Source organism: Narcine bancroftii, chromosome 5 (genome assembly GCF_036971445.1).
Source record: "Narcine bancroftii isolate sNarBan1 chromosome 5, sNarBan1.hap1, whole genome shotgun sequence".
Classification (NCBI taxonomy): Eukaryota; Metazoa; Chordata; class Chondrichthyes; order Torpediniformes; family Narcinidae; genus Narcine; species Narcine bancroftii.
Genome location: NC_091473.1, coordinates 253,408,398 through 253,430,608, shown reverse-complemented (window position 1 = coordinate 253,430,608; position 22,211 = coordinate 253,408,398). Strand labels below are relative to the sequence as shown.

The 22,211-nt window shown below is 45.1% G+C and overlaps 1 protein-coding gene across 6 annotated transcripts in view; it reads left to right on the top strand.

Annotated features, from left to right (window-relative positions):
* LOC138765221 (plasma membrane calcium-transporting ATPase 1-like) overlaps positions 1-22,211 on the top strand; it is a 249,628-nt gene that overhangs the window by 133,911 nt on the left and 93,506 nt on the right. For all 6 annotated transcript variants that reach the window (XM_069942198.1, XM_069942200.1, XM_069942199.1 and 3 more), the window contains exons 3-5: positions 13,165-13,362; positions 16,429-16,686; positions 21,044-21,169. In XM_069942198.1, the coding sequence (XP_069798299.1) occupies positions 13,165-13,362; positions 16,429-16,686; positions 21,044-21,169 (582 nt within the window). The remainder of the gene's footprint in view (positions 1-13,164; positions 13,363-16,428; positions 16,687-21,043; positions 21,170-22,211) is intronic.

The window sequence follows — 22,211 nt, the reverse complement described above, 5'->3', positions numbered from 1 at the left end:
GACTTTTAATTCAAGACATCAGTTTTGTGGATGGGATGGAAGACTGAATTCAGCACAGCAGTATGAAGTGGGCCAGTTTCTCCATCACATTTATGCAGAAGCGATGCCTCATTTCCCACAGAGAGATGCGTTCAATGCTTATACTGATGACCTACTGGCTTGGTGGAGTGCCAGCTCATTTTGAGGATGAATAGAATCTTAATGTGAGAAGAAGGTTTGCTGGATTGATCGATTGTAAATGTGCTCCAGTGGAAATGGAAAGGGAGAATGCTAAAACAAGCAAGTGCTGCTTGTCCTCTTGAGGACCTCAAATTTTACATCTGCTGCACAGGTTGATAGGATAGTTGAGAAGGCTGATGGGATGCTAGGCTTCATTAGTCAGGGGATTGAGTTCAAAAGTCAAGAGGTCATGTTGCAACTCCACAAATCTTTGGTAAGACCACACTTGGGAGTGTTGTGTTCAGTTCTGGTCACCTCATTATAGGAAGGATGAGGAAGCTATTGGGGAGGGTGCAGAGGAGATTTACCAGGATGTTGCCTGGATTGCAAAATGTCTTATGAGGCAAGGTTAGCAGAACTGAGACTTTTCTGTTTGGAGCACAGAAGGATGAGAGGAGACTTAATAGAGGTCTCCAGCTTAGTAAGCTGGATAGACTAAAGGTAGATAAGACTCCCGGACCAGATGAAGTGAACCCGTGGGTTCTGAAGGAGGTGGCTTTGGAGATTGTGGAGGCATTGGAATTGATTTTCCAGAAATCAATAGACTCTGGCATGGTTCCGGGGGATTGGAAAGTTGCAAATGTGATTCCTCTGTTTAAGAAAGGAGAGAGGCAGAAAAAAAGAAATTGTTGGGCTTTTAGTCTGACGTCAATAGTTGAAAAGTTATTGGAGTTGAACCTCAAGGACCAGGTTATGAAATACCTCGAGGGGCATGGCATGATAGGTTTAATGAAGAGAAGATCCTGTCTGAACAGCATGTTGGAATTTTTTGAGGAAATCTCAACAAGGATGGACAAGGGAGAGGCTATGGATGTTGTGTATTTGGATTTTCAAAAGGCTGTTGATAATGTGCCACATAAGAGGCAGCTTAATAAGATGCAAGCCCATGGAAATACTGGAAAGATATTAGATTGGGTGGAGCATTGGCTGATAAGCAGAAAGCAAAGGGTGGGAATGAAGGGATCCTATTCTGGTTGGTTGCCTGTTACTAGTTGTGTTGGAGCCACTTCTTTTTACAATGTATATTGATGATTTAGATTATGGATTTAATGGTTTTGTGGATAACTTTGCAGATGACACCAAGATAGGTGGTGGAGAAGGAAATGTTGAAGAAACCAAAAGGTTGCAGAGAGACTTGGACAGATTAGGAAGGTGGGCAAAGAAATGGTAGATGAGATATAATGTTGAGAAATGTACAGTTGTACATTTTGGAAGAGGAAATAAACAGGCAGATTATTATTTGGATGGGGAGAAAATTCCAAATTCCGAAGTGCAAAGAGACTTGGGGGTCCTCGTGCAGGAAATCATAAAGGTTAACCACCAGATTGGATCGGCAGTAAAGGAAGCAATGCTATGTTGGCATTAATTTCAAGGGGAATAGTGTATAAGCGTAAGGAGGTGTTGATGAGGCTCCGTGGGACACTGGTGGGACTTCAATTGGGCCCTTTATCTTTGAAGGGATGTAATGATATTGGAGAAAGTACAGAGAAGATTTACCAGGATGATTCCTGGAATGTAAGGGCTAACATATGAGGAACATTTATCAGCTCTTGGACTGTATTCACTGGTGTATAGAAGAATGAGAGAGGATCTCACAGAAACATTTCAAATGCTGAAAGGATTGGACAGAGTAGATATGAATAAGATGGTGGGTGAATCCAGGACAAGAGGGAACTGTTTTAGAATGAGAAGGTACCCATTTAAAACAGAGATGAAGAGAAATATTTTAGCCAGAAGGTCACAGATTTGTGGAATTCGTTGCCACATTCAGCTGTGGAGGCCTGATCATTGGGGGAGTTTAAGGAGATGATTGATAGTGATCTAATTAGTCAGGGTATCAAGGGATATGGGAAAAAGGCCATAAATTAGCCCAGGGTGGATTTGCGGAGTAGACTCATTGGGCCGAATGGCCTACTTCTGTTCCTTTATCTTATGATCTATGAGATTCTGAGAGCCATAGAAAAGGTGGACAGTTGGCGTCTTTTTCCCAAGGTGGGAGTGGCAAACACCAGAGGACATCTGTACAAAGAGAAGGGAGAAAAGTTCAGGGGAGACATCAGGGGTAAGTTTTTTTTCCCACAATTGCCTGGAATGCCTTGCCGAGGGTGGTGGTGGAGTCTGAAACATTAGGGGCATTTAAGAGACTCTTAGGTAAGCACGTGGATGAAAGAAAAATCGATGGTTACAAACTAGGAAGGGTTTAGTTTTATTCTGGTAGAAATATATAGGTTGGTGCAACATAGAGGGCTGAAGGGCCTGTACTGTGCTAGTACAGGCCCTGTGTACTGTACCATATTCTACATTCTGTCTTGGGTGTCATGGTTAGTGTAGCAGTTCGTGTGACGCTGTTACAGTGTCTGAGTCCAGTGTTGTATGTTCTCCCTGTGTCAGCATCGGTTTCCTCTGTGTGCTCCGATTTCCATCCAAATACATACGGGGTGGGGGGGATTGTAGGTTAATTGGGTGACACAGATTTCAATGACTGGATTCAGCTTCCACCTGTTGTAAATACTTTTTTTTTAAATCTTGAGTTTCTAACCTTGCCTTTTTCCACTTCCATCATCTCCAAACTTTGGATACAACCCAAGCCTGTGTCAGGAACACATTAAAATAAAGCAATCTTTTGGCAAAAAAAATTATGATTCTGCTACTGTGCTTTCTAATTCCCTCACCCCCTGAGGAAGAAAATCTGGATTATTGGAGTCATTGAGCAGTACAGGCCCTTCAGACCAACTTCCCACGCTGACAAAATGTCCCACCCACACTCAGCCCACCTACCTGCATTTGGCCCATATCCCTACAATCGTCCAATTATTTTTCTTTAAACATTGCAGTAGCACCTGCTTCAACCATCTCCAGCACCTCGTTCCTTACACCCACCACCTTCTGTGTTTTAAAGACAAACTTGTCAAATTCTTTCCCCCCCAAGCTTGCCCCATTTGCCTACATTCATCCTGTATGTGCCCTGTAGTTGTAGACTTTCCTGCTCTGGGAGAAAGACTGATCATGGTGCTCATGATTTTATATGCATCTGTGAGATCACCCCCTCAGCCAGGCGATAAAATAGTCCCACCCTAACTAATTTCCACCCCCCCCCCTTTATAACCCAATAACATCCTCGTGGATCTTTTCCACACTCTTTTGAGCTGAAGGCCATAGTTCCTATAGCGGGGTGACCAGACCTGCGCACATTACACCGTGTGGTCTCAACAATGAGTAGCATGAGGTCCCAACTCTTGTACTAAATGTCCTGGCCAATGAAGTGAAGCCTGCAAAATGCTACAGAGTCGATGTATAGAGGTCGTTTCCCACGGTGGGAGAGTCTTGGACAAGAGGGCACAACTTCAGGATTGAAGGGCATCCATATAGAATAGAGATGTGGAGGAATTTTGTTAACCAAAGGGCAGTAAATCTATGGAATTTGTTGCCACAGGTGATTTATAGAGGCCAAGTCATTGGGCGCATTTAAGGCAGAGATTGATAGGTTCTTGATTAACCAGGGCATCAAAGGTTCTGGGGAGAAGGCCGGTCAATGGGGCTGAGTGTCACCAAAAGTGATTGTTGACTTCAGGAAGAGAAACCTGAGGTGTACGATCCAGTGATCATTGGGGGATCAGAGGTGGGGATGGTGAGGAAATTTAAGATCACAAGAAAAAGGAACATAAGTAGGCCATTCAGTCCATCGAGTCTGCTCCACAAACCCACACTGAGCTAAACTGTTCTCGCATCTATTTCCAAGTTCTAGCCTTTTCCCCATATCCCTTGATGCCTTGACTAATTAGATCCCTATCAATCTCCCCCTTAAACTCCCTAGTGATCAATCCTTCCTCAGCTGGATGTGGCAATGAATTCCACAAATCCATGACCCTCTGGCTAAAAAAAATTCTCCTCATCTCTGTTTTCAATGTGTCCCTTCTAATTCTAAGACTGCACCTCTTGTCTTAGATTCATCCAGCAAGGGAAACACCTTATTCATGTCGACTCTGTCTGATCCTTTCAGCATTTGAAATGTTTCTATGAGATCCCCTCTCATTCTTTATTCAACGAATATAGTCCAAGAGTCTTTGGATTTGATTCTTCAAAGGGCTGAGTCCTTGCATATTTTGGGGCATGTTTACTGAAAGTAGACAGAAATGTGGAGTTATGGTTATAACCAGATCTGACAAGATATTGGCCAAATGCAGGCTTAAGTCAACAACTTGGTTGGCACTGACAAGGGCTCTTTTCTGTGCACTTTCACTCTATGGCAGTGGTTCTCAACCTTTTTCTTTCCACACATCCCACTTTAAGTATTCCCTATGCCATTAGTGTTCTGTGATTAGTAAGGGATTGCTTAAGGTGGGATGTGGGTGGAAAGAAAAAGTTTGAAAACCACTGTTTTAATTGTACCAAAGGACTCAAAAACCAGCAGGAACAGAAATTCACCAAGACAATGGTTACTTAAACAAAACTGGTTTATTTTCTTGATACATAATAATAAGATTAACTTCTTGCTATTAACTTAACCTCCTTCAAATTCTAAGCACACGTGTATGTAATGTGAATGTGTTCAGGAAAATTTTTCTTCACTGTCCAATCATTCACGTTTCACTTCTCCAAGTTCACTTGTATCAGGCTTTCTTCCACACTGTGCATAGAATTAAGCAGTTATTATATTCACCAGGCTCTGATGCTTTAAGTTGCTACGGTTCAGGATGATCTTTATTGGTTTCTGAGAGAGATCTTTGTTGGACACACAAACTGATCTCCTTCAATCAGCATCTGAAATGTCTTATCGAAGAAACTTGCCCCCTCTTGGGTTTAGCAGCCAAAAGATTTTCTCACTTCTTGAGCCTGGACACTGTTCAAACATGCTGATCCATTAGTACCTACTTGTGAAACTCTCACAAGCACTTCCCATTGTCTTTGCAAAGCCAACTGCAGACACAAAGTCTACCCTTGCATAGCTCTTGAAGGGCAAATGAGATGTTTGTTTGTTAAATGTGACCTGATAACTAAACCTCACAATCTTACCCTTTTAAGATATATTATTATTCCATAACAAAGGACTCCACTTTTGCACCTTATTGATTTTTTTTCTCTGTTTTGCACAATCAGTTTGTTTACATTTCTTTATTTAATAACGTGTACAGTTTTATTCTCTCTGCCAATAAATGGTAACTCTGCCATGCCCGTAGGAAAAGGAATCTCAGGATTGTACGTCTTGTCTTGTGGACTTCAATACCTTGTCAACTTTCACTGTCTGGAAGGTTTGCACCTTTACCCCTTGGTTTTCCCCTTTACCCCTGGGTCTCCCTGTTCTACAACACTCTCCTGGACCCCAACATTCACTCTGCGAGTTCTGCCCTGGATTAACTTGCCATATGCATCACTTCACACTTGTCTGGGGATGAATTGATGGGGTAGCAGGTGCAGGTCACCATCCAACAACAGTGTTTAATTATCCAATGTTTCAGTCAAGTGACTTTGAGAAGAATGAATAATTAACAGATATTCAGAGCATCAAAATTGCTTTAGCCTGAGCAAATAAAATATTTGAGATTAAATATAGGGCAGGCAGCATGGAACTTCATTAAACTCATTCCCCTGCGTGTAGTCGATTGCGTTATTTAAAATATTACAATGGTACTGCAGATACAGTCAATCTGTTCTCGTCAGTGGGAAAAATTGAGAGGGGACAGAGTTGACACAATTGAGTGCACTTTAGAGGAAGGTTGGCTGTTCAGATGCCTGGCAGGTTGGAATCTCTTCCAAAGCATTCAAGTCCTGAGTCAATACAGCATTTATTAAGTTGTTGGAGGAGCAACACCTCATTTTTTGTCTGGGCTCCCTCCAACTGGATGGCATTGATATAGACCTCTGGTTTCTGAAACTGCCCCCTTTCTCCTGCTCTCCTTCCACTGAAACAAAAGCCCCCCCCCCCCCACCCCCCTGCATCAATTTTCTACTCCTAAAGGGATCTGGGAATACAGATACATAATTCCCTGAATGTGGCATCACAGGTAGACAAGTTTGTAATGAAAGCTTTGAAATCTTGGCCTTCATCAATCAAAGTATAGGTGTTGGGATGTTATGTATATGACACTGGCAAGGCCAAATTTGGAGTATTGTGTGCAGTTCTGGTTGTCAAACTCCAGGAAGGATATCAGTAAGGTTGAAAGAGAGCAGAGAAGATTTACTATGATGTTGCCGGGTCTTCAGGAGTTGAGTTACAGGGAAAGATTAAACAGGTTAGGACTTTATTCCCTGGAGTGAAAAAGAATGAGGGGAGATTTGCTAGAGATTTACAGAATTATAAGGAGAATAGATAGAGTAAATGCGAGTTGGCTCTTTCCACTTAAATTGGGAGAGATAAATATGAGAGGACATGGCTTTAGGTGAAAAGGAAAAGGTTTAGGGAGAACTTCTCCACTCAGAGAGTCTTGAGAATTTGGAACAAGCTGCCTCTGGGGTGTTAAATGTGGGCTCAGTCTTAAGTTTTAAGAATAAATTGAATAGATACATGGATGGGAGAGGTTTAGAGGATCAGTGGGACTAGTGGAATGATGTTTCGGCACAGACCAGAAGGGCCGATTAGCCTGTTTTCAGTGCTGTAGTGTTCTATGGTTCTCTTCATATCTAATTCACACCTTTGGTCTGTCGTTCTGTACTCCTCTCTCTTTCTCCCCCCACCCCACCCCCGGCCCTTTCTTCCCTTCTCCCCAGTCTTTTAATTCAGACGCCTGACTGCATTTGACACATACCTTGACAAAGGTCTCAGGTCCCAAATGTCAGTTCCATATCTTTACCTCCTATGGATGCTGCAAGACCGGCTGAGTTCCTCCAACAGTTCTGTGTTTTTTCTTAAAATGTAATGACAAGGCCTTTTTGGGTGGGATGGGAAATATTGTTGAGGTGCAGAATTAATATGAGGTGCAAATTAATGACGTTGCTGACAATTTGATAACAAAGCTTAGAATCTTATTGTTCCAACCAGAGAGAAAATCTGGTGAGGTAAAAATTCTTTTTTAAAGAAGGAAAAAGAGTTTGATTTGCAAGTTGTGCAATTCTTAACCAAGCAGTGTGCCCATTACATTTAAATTTAGACATGCAACATGGTACCCTTTTGGCCCACAAGCCCATGTTGCCAAAATACACTCAGTTAACCTACACAGGCACAGGGAGAATGTACAACTCCTTCCAGGCAGCGCAGGATCACTGACCCAGAATCAGTGTTACACTAACCGCACCGTTAAGTTCCATCAAGTCTGCATCTACTCCTGGTGACAACAAAGACCGTCTCTCATCGTGGCCATAGTGAGCCTCCACGGCCAGAACAGCTGATCAAAGATCCCTCTTGTATCCAGTCCTCCTCCTCTGTCTATCTTCACCAAGCATCACCCTCTGTTCCATCATATCTGCATTCTAAAATGCAGATCAGCCCTTTGGCCCATGATATCCAGCCCAGCCATTCTCAACGGGGGCCACAACACATTTAAGTAAAAGCCTTGTTTTCTTTTCACCTCGCGTAACACAAATCTTTTTAGTTTTTTTTATGTAAAAGCACAGAAACTCGGCCGGTCTTTCAGCATCCATAGGAGGTAAAGATAGGGCAGCATGGCTCGCGCAATGCCTTTCGACACCAGCAATCAGGACTGGAGTTCGAATTCCACGCTGTCGAAAAGGAGTTTGCACATTCTCCCCGTGTCTGCGTGGGTTTTCCCCATGGGCTCCGGTTTCCACCCACCCTTCAAAACGTATCAGGGGTTGGGTGTAAATTGGGCGGTGTGAACACGTGGCCTGTTCCTGTTGTATGTATGTATACATTACCAACGTATCTTCAAGGGGATAAAAACAGGAAGGCATCAGAATAAAGACTGGAGAAGTGCAGGGAGTTCCCTCTTGGCCTAGACTCTCCCACCATGAGAAACATCCTTTCTACATCTACTCTGTCCACACCTTTCAACATTCAAAATGTCCACATTTACCAGCCCAAAATATTTGTGACCTGCAGGTGGGTTAGGATAGAGTCTGCCCCTGTGAATTGTGCTTTGCCTTGAGATTTGTAATGCTCGGAATTATTTTGTCATTTACCACCCGATGTGAGCTATAAAGTTTTAGAAAATGCATCCTTGAGGCCCTGTTATCGAATGCTGGAAAGAACACACAGCTGAATATCTTACTAGGGCTGTGAATATAATTCTAATATTTGAACCATATTTTGGCTGCAGAGGGCCCAGCCTCAGAATAAAAGGCATCTCTTTAGAACAGAGATCAGGATCAATTTCTCCAGCCAGAGGGTGATGAATCTGTGGAATTTGTTGCCACAGACGACTGTAAATTTAAAACAGTGGTTGATAGGTTCCTTGAAGGGCTCAGGCCTGAACCGTCGGTGATACATCTTTACCTCCTCTGGACGCTGTGAGACCGGCTGAGATCCTCCAACATTTCTGTATTTACACTACAATTACAGCATCTGCAGATGTTCATGATGCACTTGATAGGTTCTTGACAGGAACGGGTGTCAAAGGTTATGGGGAAAGGCAGAAGAATGGAGTTGAAAGAATATCAGCCATGAGTTTTTTATTTCAATTTTTAAAATTTAGACATACGGTAACAAGCCTTTCGGGCCCTCGAGCCCGTGCCGCCCAATTAATCCCTGGTGCGTTTCAAACCGTGGGAGGAAACCAGAGCCCCTGAGTAAACCCACACACATGTGGGGAGAACGTGCAAACTCCTTACAGGCAGTGCAGGATCCAAACCCCAGTCCCGATTGCTGGCACCTTAATGGCACGGCCCTAACCGCTACCCCAACCCTGCCTCCCCAGTCAGGTAGAGCATACTCAATGGGCTGAATGGCCTAATCCTGCTCCTACATAAGATGGTCTTATTGTTTGCCTCAGTTTAAGCTCGTATAAATTCTCCGGTAAGTCAGCAGTGCTTAAAGCCGTGACACTCTGCGCCGTCTCATTTGCACTGATGGGCCATGCTTCCATCAGACTTGTCAGACACACGGGTTAAACGCTGATTCCTGTTTGGTGCCTGTACCTTCACAAACTGCAGCCCAACCTTCTGGAAAATGATCTCAATGGGATCTGTTTAATGGATAAACAAAACTATTTTTGGTTCTTCAGTGTGTTAAGTGTTAAGGTAAAACCCTTGCTTATTTGATATTCAGTTTCGTCATGACCTCCAGCCTGATAGAACCAGTTAATGAACTCAGCAGGTTTTTTAAGTTTTAAAGTCGGAATGGAATGGAATGGAAGCTCTTTAATTATTAAAACCAGTTGGTTTAGCGAATAGGCTAATTGGTCTCCATAAATTATCCCCAGTGTGTCGGTGAGTGGCAGAACCTGGAGACGGAGATTTTTTTTAAAAGACGGACCACGATTCGTGTAGTAGTTATTGCAATGCAGCACCAACTACAAACCCTGCGGTTTCTATGAGGAGTTTGTACGTTACCCCAGTGTAGTGCGTCGAATGACTCAAAGACTTGTCGACTCAAGCCAAGGCTTTTATTAACAAAAGACTGGAGTGTAGTACATCGAGTTCGACCAGTCAAGACTGACCTGGGTTTGGTTAGCAGGAGCCCTTTATGACCAGCCAGTAGGTGAGGCTACGGCTCTCAGCCAGTCACTACTGCTATATGTAAATATATACAAATCTATACATTGGTGATAGTATCCCGTACTTTCACACCCAGTATCTGCGTGGGTTTCCTCCGGGCTCTCCGGTTTCCTCCTACCCTCCAAAACGTACGGGGGCTGCTGAAGAGTTTCTGATCATGTCAGATCTGTAACTCGGGCTGCTTATAGTTTGGACTGGTCTCTGTGTGGCTGGATGTGAACCCACGGACACTCGGTGACACTGGAGGCGAACCCACGGACACTCGGTGACACTGGAGGCGAACCCACGGACACTCGGTGACACTGGAGGCGAACCCACGGACACTTGGTGACACTGGAGGCGAACCCACGGACACTCGGTGACACTGGAGGCGAACCCACGGACACTCGGTGACACTGGGTGGGGGGGGGTAAGAGGCGGTTCAGGCAATTTCTGCCGATGGCGAATCTGTCCGTCTTATGGCAGACGCAAGCAAATTCCGTGTAATATTGCACTCTTTATGACATGACAATAAATGGAATCCTGTAATTGGGTGTTGCAGATTTCGTGGGCCAGAAGGGCCTGCTACCGTCCTGTATCATTAAAATTAAAAAAAGATATTGAGGCACAGTGATAGGCCCTTCCAGCCCGTGCTGCCCCAAATACACCCATGTGACCAATTAACCGAATTAACAAAATGTTAAGACCACAGACTTGGCAGTAAACTCCGCTGTATTGGATAGAATGATCCCTGCCCTTCCACATGACTGTGAGATCAAGACGATCTAGACAAGAATTCTTGAGGCAATGGGGGTGAAACAAAATCATTCACTCTAAATTAGATGGCAGAGGACCACAAGAGAAAGGACTATATCAGCCCATTTGTCCCATCACATCTTTGCCACCCTTCAAATAATGGCTGATGTATTCTTCCTCTCAATCCCATTCTCCTGCTTTTCCCTCTCCCAATAAATTTTGACACCATTGTGAAAGAAGAACCTACCATCCGTTGGTTTAAATCTAGCCAATAACTTAGTTTCCACAACCGTTGACAACGAATTCCATGGAGTCCCCACCCTCTGACTGAAGAAACTTATCCTCGTCTCTGTTCAAAAGAGTTTCCTTTTATTCCAAGGCCATTCCCTCTGGTCCAAACCCTCCACTACTGGAAACATCTTCCCTGTGTGCATTTTATCCAGGCCTTTCAATATTTGGTGCATTTCAATGAGATCGCTTCCTTCATTCTTCTGAACTCCAGTGGGTACAAAGCCAGATTGGTTTCCAGTCCCAGTCCACCATCCCCCCCGCCACTGAGGCCCTAGTTATGCTAATCCAATAGTCCAGAGTCAAGGGCAAAAATAATTGGTCGCCTTTCCTGTGAGTATTTAGAGCGATACAGTGTTCACAGGGATCTGGGGGAGGATCGTGCCTTACGAGCCTAATTTTGAGGAGGTAACAAAGGAAATTGATGAAGGTAGGGTGGTAGATGTGGTGCAATTGGATTTTAGTAAGGCATTTTGACAAGTTCATGTGATCGATGGAACATTGGCCATGTGGATTCCGGTTTGGCTTGCCTGAAGAAAGCAGAGAGTAGTAATGGACAGAAAGTACTCTTCCTGGAGATCTATGACTAGAGGAGATCTATGACTAGAGGAGATCTATGACTAGAGGAGATCTATGACTAGAGGAGATCTATGACTAGAGGAGATCTATGACTAGAGGAGATCTATGACTAGAGGAGATCTATGACTAGAGGAGATCTATGACTAGAGGAGATCTATGACTAGAGGAGATCTATGACTAGAGGAGATCTATGACTAGAGGAGATCTATGACTAGAGGAGATCTATGACTAGAGGAGATCTATGACTAGAGGAGATCTATGACTAGAGGAGATCTATGACTAGAGGAGATCTATGACTAGAGGAGATCTATGACTAGAGGAGATCTATGACTAGAGGAGATCTATGACTAGAGGAGATCTATGACTAGAGGAGATCTATGACTAGAGGAGATCTATGACTAGAGGAGATCTATGACTAGAGGAGATCTATGACTAGAGGAGATCTATGACTAGAGGAGATCTATGACTAGAGGAGATCTATGACTAGAGGAGCTCTGCAGGGATCTGTCCTAGGAGCCTGCTCCCTTTGTGATTTCCATGAGACCATGATGAGATCACATTTGGTGTATCATGTGCCATTCTAGTCACCCAACTACAGGAAAGATGTCCTTAATATGGAAAGGATGTGACAAAAACTCGAGTTTTACGTGAACGAGCAGTAAATGGGGGGAGGGGGATGGTTGTAATGTTGAAAAGGCATTGAAAGAGGTACGTGGATGGGAAAGGTTTTGAAGGATACAGAATGAACACAGACAAATGGGACTGGCTTGGATTGACAACTTGGTTGTCATGGACAAGAGGGGCTGAGGGTTTTGCTTCTGTCCTGTAGAACTCTATAAAGATTAAAAAATTAATCCAGAAATATGTTCAAACTCCATGAGTTAGGGCATTTAAATTCAAATAGCTTAATTCTCAAATGTTTAACTTCAGTCAAGCTGCGCAAAACCAAAATATTAGGCTGTTGTCAAAGCCCATCTGGATCATTCAATATAATCCAAAACTAAGAATTGTAGGAAACATAACAATTTACTTCATATTTTGCTCTGAATGTATGAGGGATATATTTTAATGGTGTAAATTAAAAACCACAACAGTTTTGTGAGGGTAAAATGGATAAAGAATAATTTTACGCACTTTAATGCAATTTGGAAAGGACTTTCTTTCAGGTTGAAATACATAATGAAATATCCGCAAAACATTTTACCAGGAAAAAGATCTGTATAAAACCTTTTGCAATTGACACGTTTTTGGGTTTAATTTGCAACACACCATCGCATTAGCTGACTAATTTTGGAAGCACAGACCGTAGAGGTATATTATTTCCACTTGAATCAGCCACTTGTAACAAATTGGGCCTTAGTTTGCCAGAGGTGGGTAACTTGGAAATAATTCCAGGCAAGGAACTATTGCTTTCATGAAGTGCTTCAGGAGGAAAACCAACCTTCATAGACGACGATCAATTCCAAATCAGATCCGTTGAGTGGCCTGTTGAACCAGATTGCAGTTGGGTGACAGATGAAATGTCCAGATGCAATAAAGCAATAAATTGAGCTTCTGAAGGTGCTGCATTGTTTCTAAGGAGCAGATCAGCTTCCAGAATATTGTTGAGTGTCCAATCTTGAAATCTTGGACTGCTTTGAGGCAATTTTTGGACGAGTTTGTTTGGTGCTTGAAGATGATTTCACTGAGAATTGAGATTTGTCTTGGTAATAACCACACCTTCTTTTCCTTCCCCAGGTTTGTCCGGCAGTCCAGCTGATCTTGATAAACGGAAACTAGTATTTGGTCAGAACTTCATACCTCCCAAAAAGGCAAAAACCTTCCTGCAGTTAGTATGGGAAGCTTTGCAAGATGTCACGTTAATTATATTGGAAATTGCAGCCATTATATCCCTGGGACTCTCATTTTATCACCCTCCTGGAGGAGACAACGAATGTAAGTACCCAGCACCTCTCTCAATGGAAGGCAGCAGATCAGGCTGGGGGGAACAGTTCAACATTTCATTCCCCATCTCCAGGGCTGACAGGGAAATGCTGGTTCTGAGTGGATGTTGGCTGGGCTTTGAGCTTGGTTGTTTTGGAGAGAAGGAGACTGAGGAGAGATTTAATTGAAGTATACAAAATTATCTAGATCCTCCCTTGGGAGAGAGGTCAATACTTTGGAGATGTACTTTTCTGGTAATTGATAGAAATGGTCGATGGTAATTGAGGGAAAGGTTTCCACCCAGATGGAAAAAGAAACTGAAATGATGTGCCTGCACGACAAAATGATATGATTTGATCTAATCAAGCCCTGGTCCAATTATTTTTTCTAAATATTAGATAGGAAGAATGCAGTCTTTGAAAGCATATAGAACCCCCCCCCTCCCATTTTTAGTGTATTTACCTTCACTCACCTCAACGGAAACCCTCCAGCCTGGCTTGGCCAAGATGCTGAAGCCTCCTCACCCGTGAGCAACAACAGCAACACGTCCTCCTGCCTGCTGCATGCCGAGGCTCAGGCTGCATCCGCCCCCCCACCATACAAACGCCAATTGATTGACAGGTGCACCAGGATCCATGGGCATAGGAGGGAGGGAAATCGGTGAGCAGATGATAGATCGCTTGCTTTGAAGGGAGCACTGGGCCTCCGTGATCAGGCTCAAATCTGAGCCTTTGCTTGACGAGCACGGACCCCCCCCCACCCGACCCCCCCCCCACCGAACAGATTGAACAAGGAGGCAGGTGGCAGTGAGCGAGTGGCCTGTTGAGCTCAGGTGCCATGCTCATCCAACAAAGCCTGTTCATAGAGGCCCAGTGCTCCCCACAAAGCACTGTGGGAGAGAGCGAGTGGGCGGGCGGGAAGAAGGGAGAGAGCGAGTGGGCGGGCGGGAAGAAGGGAGAGAGCAAGCGGGCCTTCTCACCGGGGGATGTGAACGGCAGTGGTGACTCCGGAAAGCACAAGCTTCCCGAGGGAAGGTGGTCGGCAAAGCTGCGGGCCTACTTCCTGGACAGCCACCACACCTCCGTGGGCTTTTTGAAGCTGGGCGAGTAGTTTAAGCGCATTCCTCCTGTCTTCAACTTGCGGAGGAAAGCCTCCACTACGATTGCATTTCAGTGCCCAAAATGGCGGCACCAAAATGTCACCTTCGCATGTAGGATCCGGCTGGTTTTTGAGGCTATTTTTTGGTGGGGGGGGGGAGGGGGGAGGGTCCAATTTGATGTTAAATAATTTAAACTGAAGGTGTCCTTCCACCGTTCCCCAACTGTAATCAGCTGATCCGGCACACTGGCTGTGAGAGGAAAAATTGTTTCAGGTCAGTGACCTTCGGAGTTGGAGATAAGCAAGCCTCGGCAAGCAAAGAAAATGGAGAGAAGAGGAGAGATCAAAAGCCTGGTTTGTGAGCAGAAATATCCCATCACAGATTTGACATGCACAACTCAGTCACATCGAAGAATTTCAAATCCCACATTCCTAAAGCAATGATTGGTGAGGCAGTAAGTGTAAGGTTTCAAGTTTATTGTCACAGATGCCGAGGTAGCGTTTGTTTTAGACACAGGCAGCACGGTAACAGGATCTTCTGGCCCATGAGCCCATGCTGCCCTAATGTACAACCCCCAGTACATTTTGAACGGTGGGAAGAAACCATACCGCCCGTAGGAAGTGCATGCTGACACGGGAAGAGCGTTCAAACTTCTTTCCGACAGCAGGGGATTCAAATCCAAGTTGCTGGCTCTCAAACCGTGCCACTCAATTTGGGTGCTATACTGCAAGTCTATCCAGTTTGCAAGTGCAAAAATAGGCTGTTCAGCCCATCAAGTCTGCCCCATCCTTCAATCATGAGCTGATCCATTCAGCCCCACTACCTGGCCTTCTACCCTTAACCTTTGATGCCCTGGCTAATCAAGAACTTATCTCTGGCTTAAATATACTCAATGACCTGTCCTTCGCATCTGCCTGTGGCAACACATTCCATAGACTTACCACCCTCTGGCTGAAGAAATCCCTCTGCATCTCTGTTCTGAGTGGACACCCTTCAATCCTAAAGTTTTATCCTCTTGAGGCCCTTGTGAGGGGCGCTGGACAAAGTGGTGACTCGCTGTCTGCTTTAAAGAAATCATGCATGTTACATTCTAACTACGGTATTACGTGACAATAATGGAACCTTTAACTCCCACCATGGGAGACAACCCTTCTACATCTACTCTGTCCATACCTTTCAACATTTGAAATGTTTTAATGAGATTTCCCTTCCCCCCCCCTCCCCCCATTCTCCTAAATTCCAACAAATACAGGCCAAGAGCTGTCAAACGCTCCTCATATGATCCTTGTGAACCTCCTCTGAACCCTCGCTAATGTCAGCACATCCCTTCTTAAATGAGGAGCCCAAAACTGTTCATGATACTCCATGGGGTCTCACTAGTGCCTTATAAAGCCTCAACATCACATCCCTGCCAGCCTAATTCAACTTGGGAGGGAGTCTCGGAATAGGATGCAAAGTCAGAAATTTATTTAGGTCTTCCATGCACGAAATTGGAAAGCTTTTCATGCAATGATAAAATCCCGTTGTGTTTGGTCAGTTCCGGGGTTTATAATTTAATTAAAGAATAGGGGACAAACGCTGACCATCAGCAAGGTCAGATGGTGTGGCAGAGCAGACCAAAGTTGCTTCTGTAGAATGGAAAGTCATGTGGCCGCTCTGTCAGGAATCTGGTTGGAAATCAAGGCAGAGTCCACCCACAGTGAGGACGCACCTTGCCATTGGCCCCTTTGAAGGGATCCTTTAATCACCTGCCCTATTTTGGGAATACTTGAGCCAGCCCCCACTAATCGGCTGGGGGTATAAAGCCCAACATATGGAGCAGCTTCAAAGGCGAAAGGATGTTTTTTCTTTTGTACCAAGTAATGCAGCAACTTTATTGTAAGGTGATTTATTAATTCTGAACACTCTATCTCTAATACCTGCTGCTTTATTCCACCCCCCCCCCCAATCCCCCCTCCCCTCTTCCTCCATCGCGTCAGTATGTGGAGAGTCCTCAGGTGGTGCTGAAGATGAAGGGGAAGCAGAAGCAGGTTGGATTGAAGGGGCAGCCATTCTCCTGTCTGTCATCTGCGTGGTGCTGGTGACGGCCTTCAACGACTGGAGCAAAGAGAAGCAGTTCCGTGGGCTGCAGAGCCGCATCGAGCAGGAACAGAAGTTCACAGTAATCCGTAAGGGTCAGGTGATCCAGATTCCGGTGGCTGAAATTGTGGTCGGGGACATCGCCCAGATTAAATATGGTGAGTGATAAACGGGGTAATTGAGCCGCGCACCCCATAATCAGGCTCCTCACAGCATCCATACTGACCTGGGGCTTGACCCCAATAATCTGCTATGTATTCAAGTTCAAGTTGATTGTCATGGGCACCAAGGCGCAGTGATGGAGGGTGTTTTGCGCGCAGTCTAGTTACACATCTCATACATAAGAAACAGGAGTCGGCCATCGAGTTTGCTCTGCCATTCAATAAGATCACAGCTGATCTGGCTGTGGACTATTAGTCACAGTCCTCCAGTCTGAGAAGCAATCATCCACCACTACTTTCCGGCTTCTCACGACCAACCATTGTCTAATCCGGTTCACTACTTAACCAGGAATACCTAGCATGTGAACCTTCCTGACCAACCTCCCATGTGGGACCTTGTCAAAGGCCTTACATTCACAGCCTTTCCTTCATCAGCTTTACTGGTAACCTCCTCGAAAAACTCTATAAGATTGGTTAAACACAACCTACCATGCACAAAGCCATGTAGTCTATCACTAATCAGTCCATGGCTATCCAAATAGTTGTATATCTGATCTCTTAGAACACCTTCCAATAATTTACCTACTAGCAAGCCATCCAGCCCTTTTACAGTGTAGGAGACCCAGTCAATGTGTGGAAAGTTGATGTTTTCTGCAGCTGTCTGCTATCTCTCTACAGATTTCCTCCTCCAATTTTCGCTGACTTTTGTGTGGTCATTTCTTTCCCGTTCTTCAGCTCCAGCCATGTAGCCTCAGTAGACAAGCCCTCAGGTCTGTCCTGCCAGAGCACAGCTGTGATATTTTCCCTGATGAGCCGTGCCACTCCTCCCCATTTCATCCTCCCCATTCTATCGTATCTAAAGCAACAGAAGCCCGGGACATTGAGCTGCCAGTCCTGCCCCTTCTGTAACTAAGTTTCACTAATGTCCACAATGTCATAATTCCATGTGCCAATCCACACTCTAAGCTCGTCTGCCTTTCCTACGATACTCCTTGCATTGAAATAGACATTTCCACCATGTTCAACCCATTGACTCTATCCACTCCTCTATCTGCTCTGGCCATCTGGTTCCCATCCCCCTGCAAATCTAGTTTAAACCCACCAGAGCAGCTTGAGCAAACCTTCCCGCAAGGATATTAGTCCTCTTCCAGTTCAGATGCAAACTGTCCCATCAGAACATGTCCTACCTTCCCTGGAAGAGAGCCCAATGATCCATAAACCTGAAACCCTTCCTCCTACACCATCTTTAGCCTAGTTTTAAGCCTCGTTATCCTCCTATTTCTAACCTCACCAGCATATGGCACAGGTAGCAATCCTGAGATCATTACCCTGGAGGGTCCTGTCCTTCAACTTAGCGCCTAACTCCCTGAACTCTCCTTGCAGGACCTCCTCACCCTTCCCACATCATTGGTCCCTAGATGAACCACAACATCTGGCTGCTCACCCTCCCTCCTGAGAACATTGTGAACTCGATCAGCGATATCTTGGACCCTGGCACTAGAGAAGCAACGGACCATCTGGGATACTTGATCTCTTCCACAGAACCTTTTATCTGTTCCCTTAACTATGGACTCCCCTATCACTATAGCTCACCTCTTCTCCTCCCTTCCCTTCTTAGCCACAGGACCAGACTCCGTGCCAGAGACCTGATCTCTGTGGCTTGTCCCTGGTAGGTCGTTTCCCCCACTACAATATTCAATATGGTACTCTTGTTATTGAGGGGGACGGTCACAGGGGTGACCCTGCACTGCCTTCCTGTTCCCTTTCCCTCTCTTGTCACCCATCTACCCTCCTCCTGCCTACTTGGTGTGAGAGTGTCCCTGTAACTCCCGTCTATCACCCCCTCTGCCTCCCGAGTGATTTGGAATTCATCCAACCCCAGCTCCAATTCCTTAACTCGGTTTGTCAGGAGTTGCAGCTGGATGCACTTCTCGCAGATGAAGTCATCATGGATACTGATGGCTTCCCTAATGACCCACAATCTGCAAGAGGAGCATTCCCCTGTCTTGGCTGCCATTCCCATTGTCTATGACTAGAGGAACAAAATGTATGATATCTTTTAAAAAAAAACCTGCCCTGTGCCTGCCTGCTAAATCCTTTTTTGTTCCTCGAATAGGGTGACCCTTTCTGACTTCAACTCCGACTACTCCTCGCCTCTAACTTGTTCTCACCAAAACCTTTTGAGCCAAAGCCTTCCCACTCTGAGAGCTGGGACAGGGACTGTAGCAGCAGAGAGGTTATGTGAGAGTTGTACACAGACCTTGTTAGCTGGGTGGTGCATACAGATCTGGCTGCCATGTTACAGGAAAGGTGTACTTCTACTGGGGAAAGTGAAGAGGGAATTCATAAATATGCAGCTAGAACATTAACTCCCTATGCAGCTAAGAGGTAGCTAGAGGATTCTGAACAGTGGAGGCTGAGGCTTAATTCAGACATGTGAAATTGAAGGGGCCAGGGAGGATGCATTTTCTTTCCTTGACAGGTCAAAACCTAAGGGGGAAAAGGGTTGAAGGATAAAAGGGACATTGGTGAATAAAAAATGTGCTACAGTGAAGGACATTAAAACCAAGGGGTTGTGGGAGGGGGGGGGAATAAACGGTGACAAAAAGGTCCCCACCCCAAATACTGCCTGACTATTCCTCTCCATGGAAGCTGCCTGTCTCCCTGGCATGGGGAACAGCATTGCACTAAACCGTGCTGCCCACTGGGTTACAGAGACCCTGAGAGCCGTTGTAAGAAACTGTTCTTGAACCTGGAAGTGCTGGTCTTCAACCTGTCAGAAGGTCAGGACCCTTTAGTCAAGGCCACGATGGGGTTGTGTTTTCATTAGATTGGAGAAAATTCAAAATTCTGAAGTGCGCAGGGACTTGGGAGACTTTGTGAAGGAAAGGTTCACCTCCAGCTTGAGTCGGTGGTGAAGAAGGGGAATACATTGGTGGCATTCATATCTGGAGAAAGAATGGGGATGTGAAGCATTAGTGAGACCTCGCTTGGAGTACTGTGGACAGTTTTGGGCACCTTATTTGAGAAAAGACATGCTGGCATTGGAGAGGGTTCAGGGAAGATTTACTAGAACAAAACCTGGAATGAAAGGGTAGAAAAAAAGCTGTGGTGATGCAGAGGGGTGGTGGTGGTGGGGATAGCTCTCTGGATGGTAGGAGTGATCGGGGCAGGGTGGAAATGGAGGATTAGGGAATTCGAGAAGGGGGAGCTGGAGGGTGGGGGGGGGTTCCGAGGGGAGTTGGTGAAAATGAGAGAATCTGAGATAGGATGGGAAGAAAGGGGGAACTCAGCATGTGTCATTTTCATTATTGGATGTGCAAAGGGAGACACGGGCTGGAGTAAAAGATTTGCAACCAACATAATATGACTGCTCTTCACTCAACGTAGGAAGCTGAGGGTCGGACTAGTGGGAATGAGCGGTTGACACTTGCTGCGGACTTGGGGCAAAGAGACCGTTTCTGAGCTGTGTAACCCTGACTCCAGAACTCTACACTGATGCCAAAATGACCACCATGACTTTATTTATTTTGGGGCAAGAAGATTATATTGACTGGGAGAAAGCTTGATTGGGCAGCACAGATGGAATGTGCGCTTTGCATGCATTCAGCATGCCCTTAAGCTGTTGGAGTGAACACAGGTAGGTCTCTGTGACCACGTTATTGCAAAGGTTCAGTCAGACCCAGCAGAGAATGAGATACGAGATTATTGTCGTATACATGAGTACAATGTGTGGATGCACCAAAAATCGGCTTGCTGCTGTCACGCAGGGGCACAAGGTACACCAACTACAATCGCAGAAATTAAATGACCATAGCAGCCATGACGCAAGATAAAAGATCAATTAATATCCGCAGTTGCAGATAGTACAATAAATAATATTTCAGTTGTGGTCCTGTAGTGATTTAGGGCTAGTGTTTAAAAACATTTTTTAAATTATTTTTTATTTAAAGCATGGTGGAAGCCAATTTTGGCCATTTAAACTTGTGCCGTCCAATTACACCCAATTAACCTACAACCCCGTACATTTAGGAGGGTGGGATAAAACTGGAGCCCATGCAGACACGGGGAGAACATACAAACTCCTTACAGACAGCGTGGGATTTGAACCTGGGTCTCTGGCGTGGGGAATAGCGTCGCGCTAAACCATGCTGCCAACTGGGTTACAGAGAGGTTCAAGAGCCCGAGACCCATTGGAGGAGCTGGTCTTCAATCTTCTATACCTTCTGCCCGAAGGGAGCAGTGAGAAGAGGTTGTGTTGGCGGGGTGTCCTTACGACGTTGGCTGCCTTATAAGACAGCACCTCACATAAATGGCTTATTGGCATGTAAACATGATATTTGTATCTCCACAGGTGACCTGTTACCAACTGATGGTATCCTCATTCAAGGCAATGACTTAAAAATCGATGAAAGTTCCTTAACAGGAGAATCGGACCATGTGAAGAAATCCCTGGAGAAAGACCCCATGTTACTCTCTGGTAAGTTCAAGAAACATTTAGAATTACTCTGAATGATCGGATTCCCAGTTCTTTTTGAGAGTATAATAGTTGTTAGAATGTTCTGGGAATCTCCCAACGAGTAGATGTAATTTCCCAGTGAAGAGGGAATGTAATTGGGTGCAGGAGCCTCGCACATTTTAACTTTAAATGTCATCCTATTTCGACTACAAGGAAGAGGAAGGACATCGAGTGATGAGACAGGATAAGTGATGTTGGGCGGGTCGTGATTTGGCAGTTCGGGAGCATCTTGTAGCAATGACCCATAATTCCAAATTGGGACTTGACAGGGTGCATTCGTAACCTGTAAAGATTGATTTTAATTTAATTTGTTTAAATTTAGACATACAGCACGGTAACAGGCCCTTCCAGCCCATGCATCCCCGGTACACACCCAGGTACATTTTGAACGGTAGGAGGAAACGGGAGCACTTGGACGAAACCCACGCAGATACTGGGAGAACGTACAAACTCCTCACAGACAGCGCCGGATTCGAACCTGGGTTGCTGGCGCTGTAACAGCGTGGCGCAAACCGTACGCGCCTCGCATTGTTACTTGGCTGTGAGGAGTCTCCTGATTGCTTTCTCTGGCACAGCCGCTGGAGATAGAGGGCTGTTGGATCGGACTGGGCTCACAGATTACTTTCACTTCCAAGGCTTCCATTCAAGAGATTGGTGGCGTTAAAAGGAGAACTCCACATGACAGGAGGTGGAAATGGAATGACTGTATTAACTTGCTAAGTGGGGTAGTGATATGGGCTGGAAACTCAGGAAAGTTAATTCAAGCAAGCATGTTTTTAAATTGGCTGGCTGAGTTCTGTCGTCATGAGGGAGCAGTGGACAGCGTCAAATCCCTCATCAGATGTGAATCAAAAACTATCTGCGGATCTTAAATTCATCGCCCTTTTCAGATTTTTTTCCCTTCTGTTTTAGAAAAAAGAACTGAAAGTTTTTAGATGGATTGTGCTGATCTTTCTGACAAGATTTGAATCACGAGAGCCCACAATTCCTGACAAATCCCTTG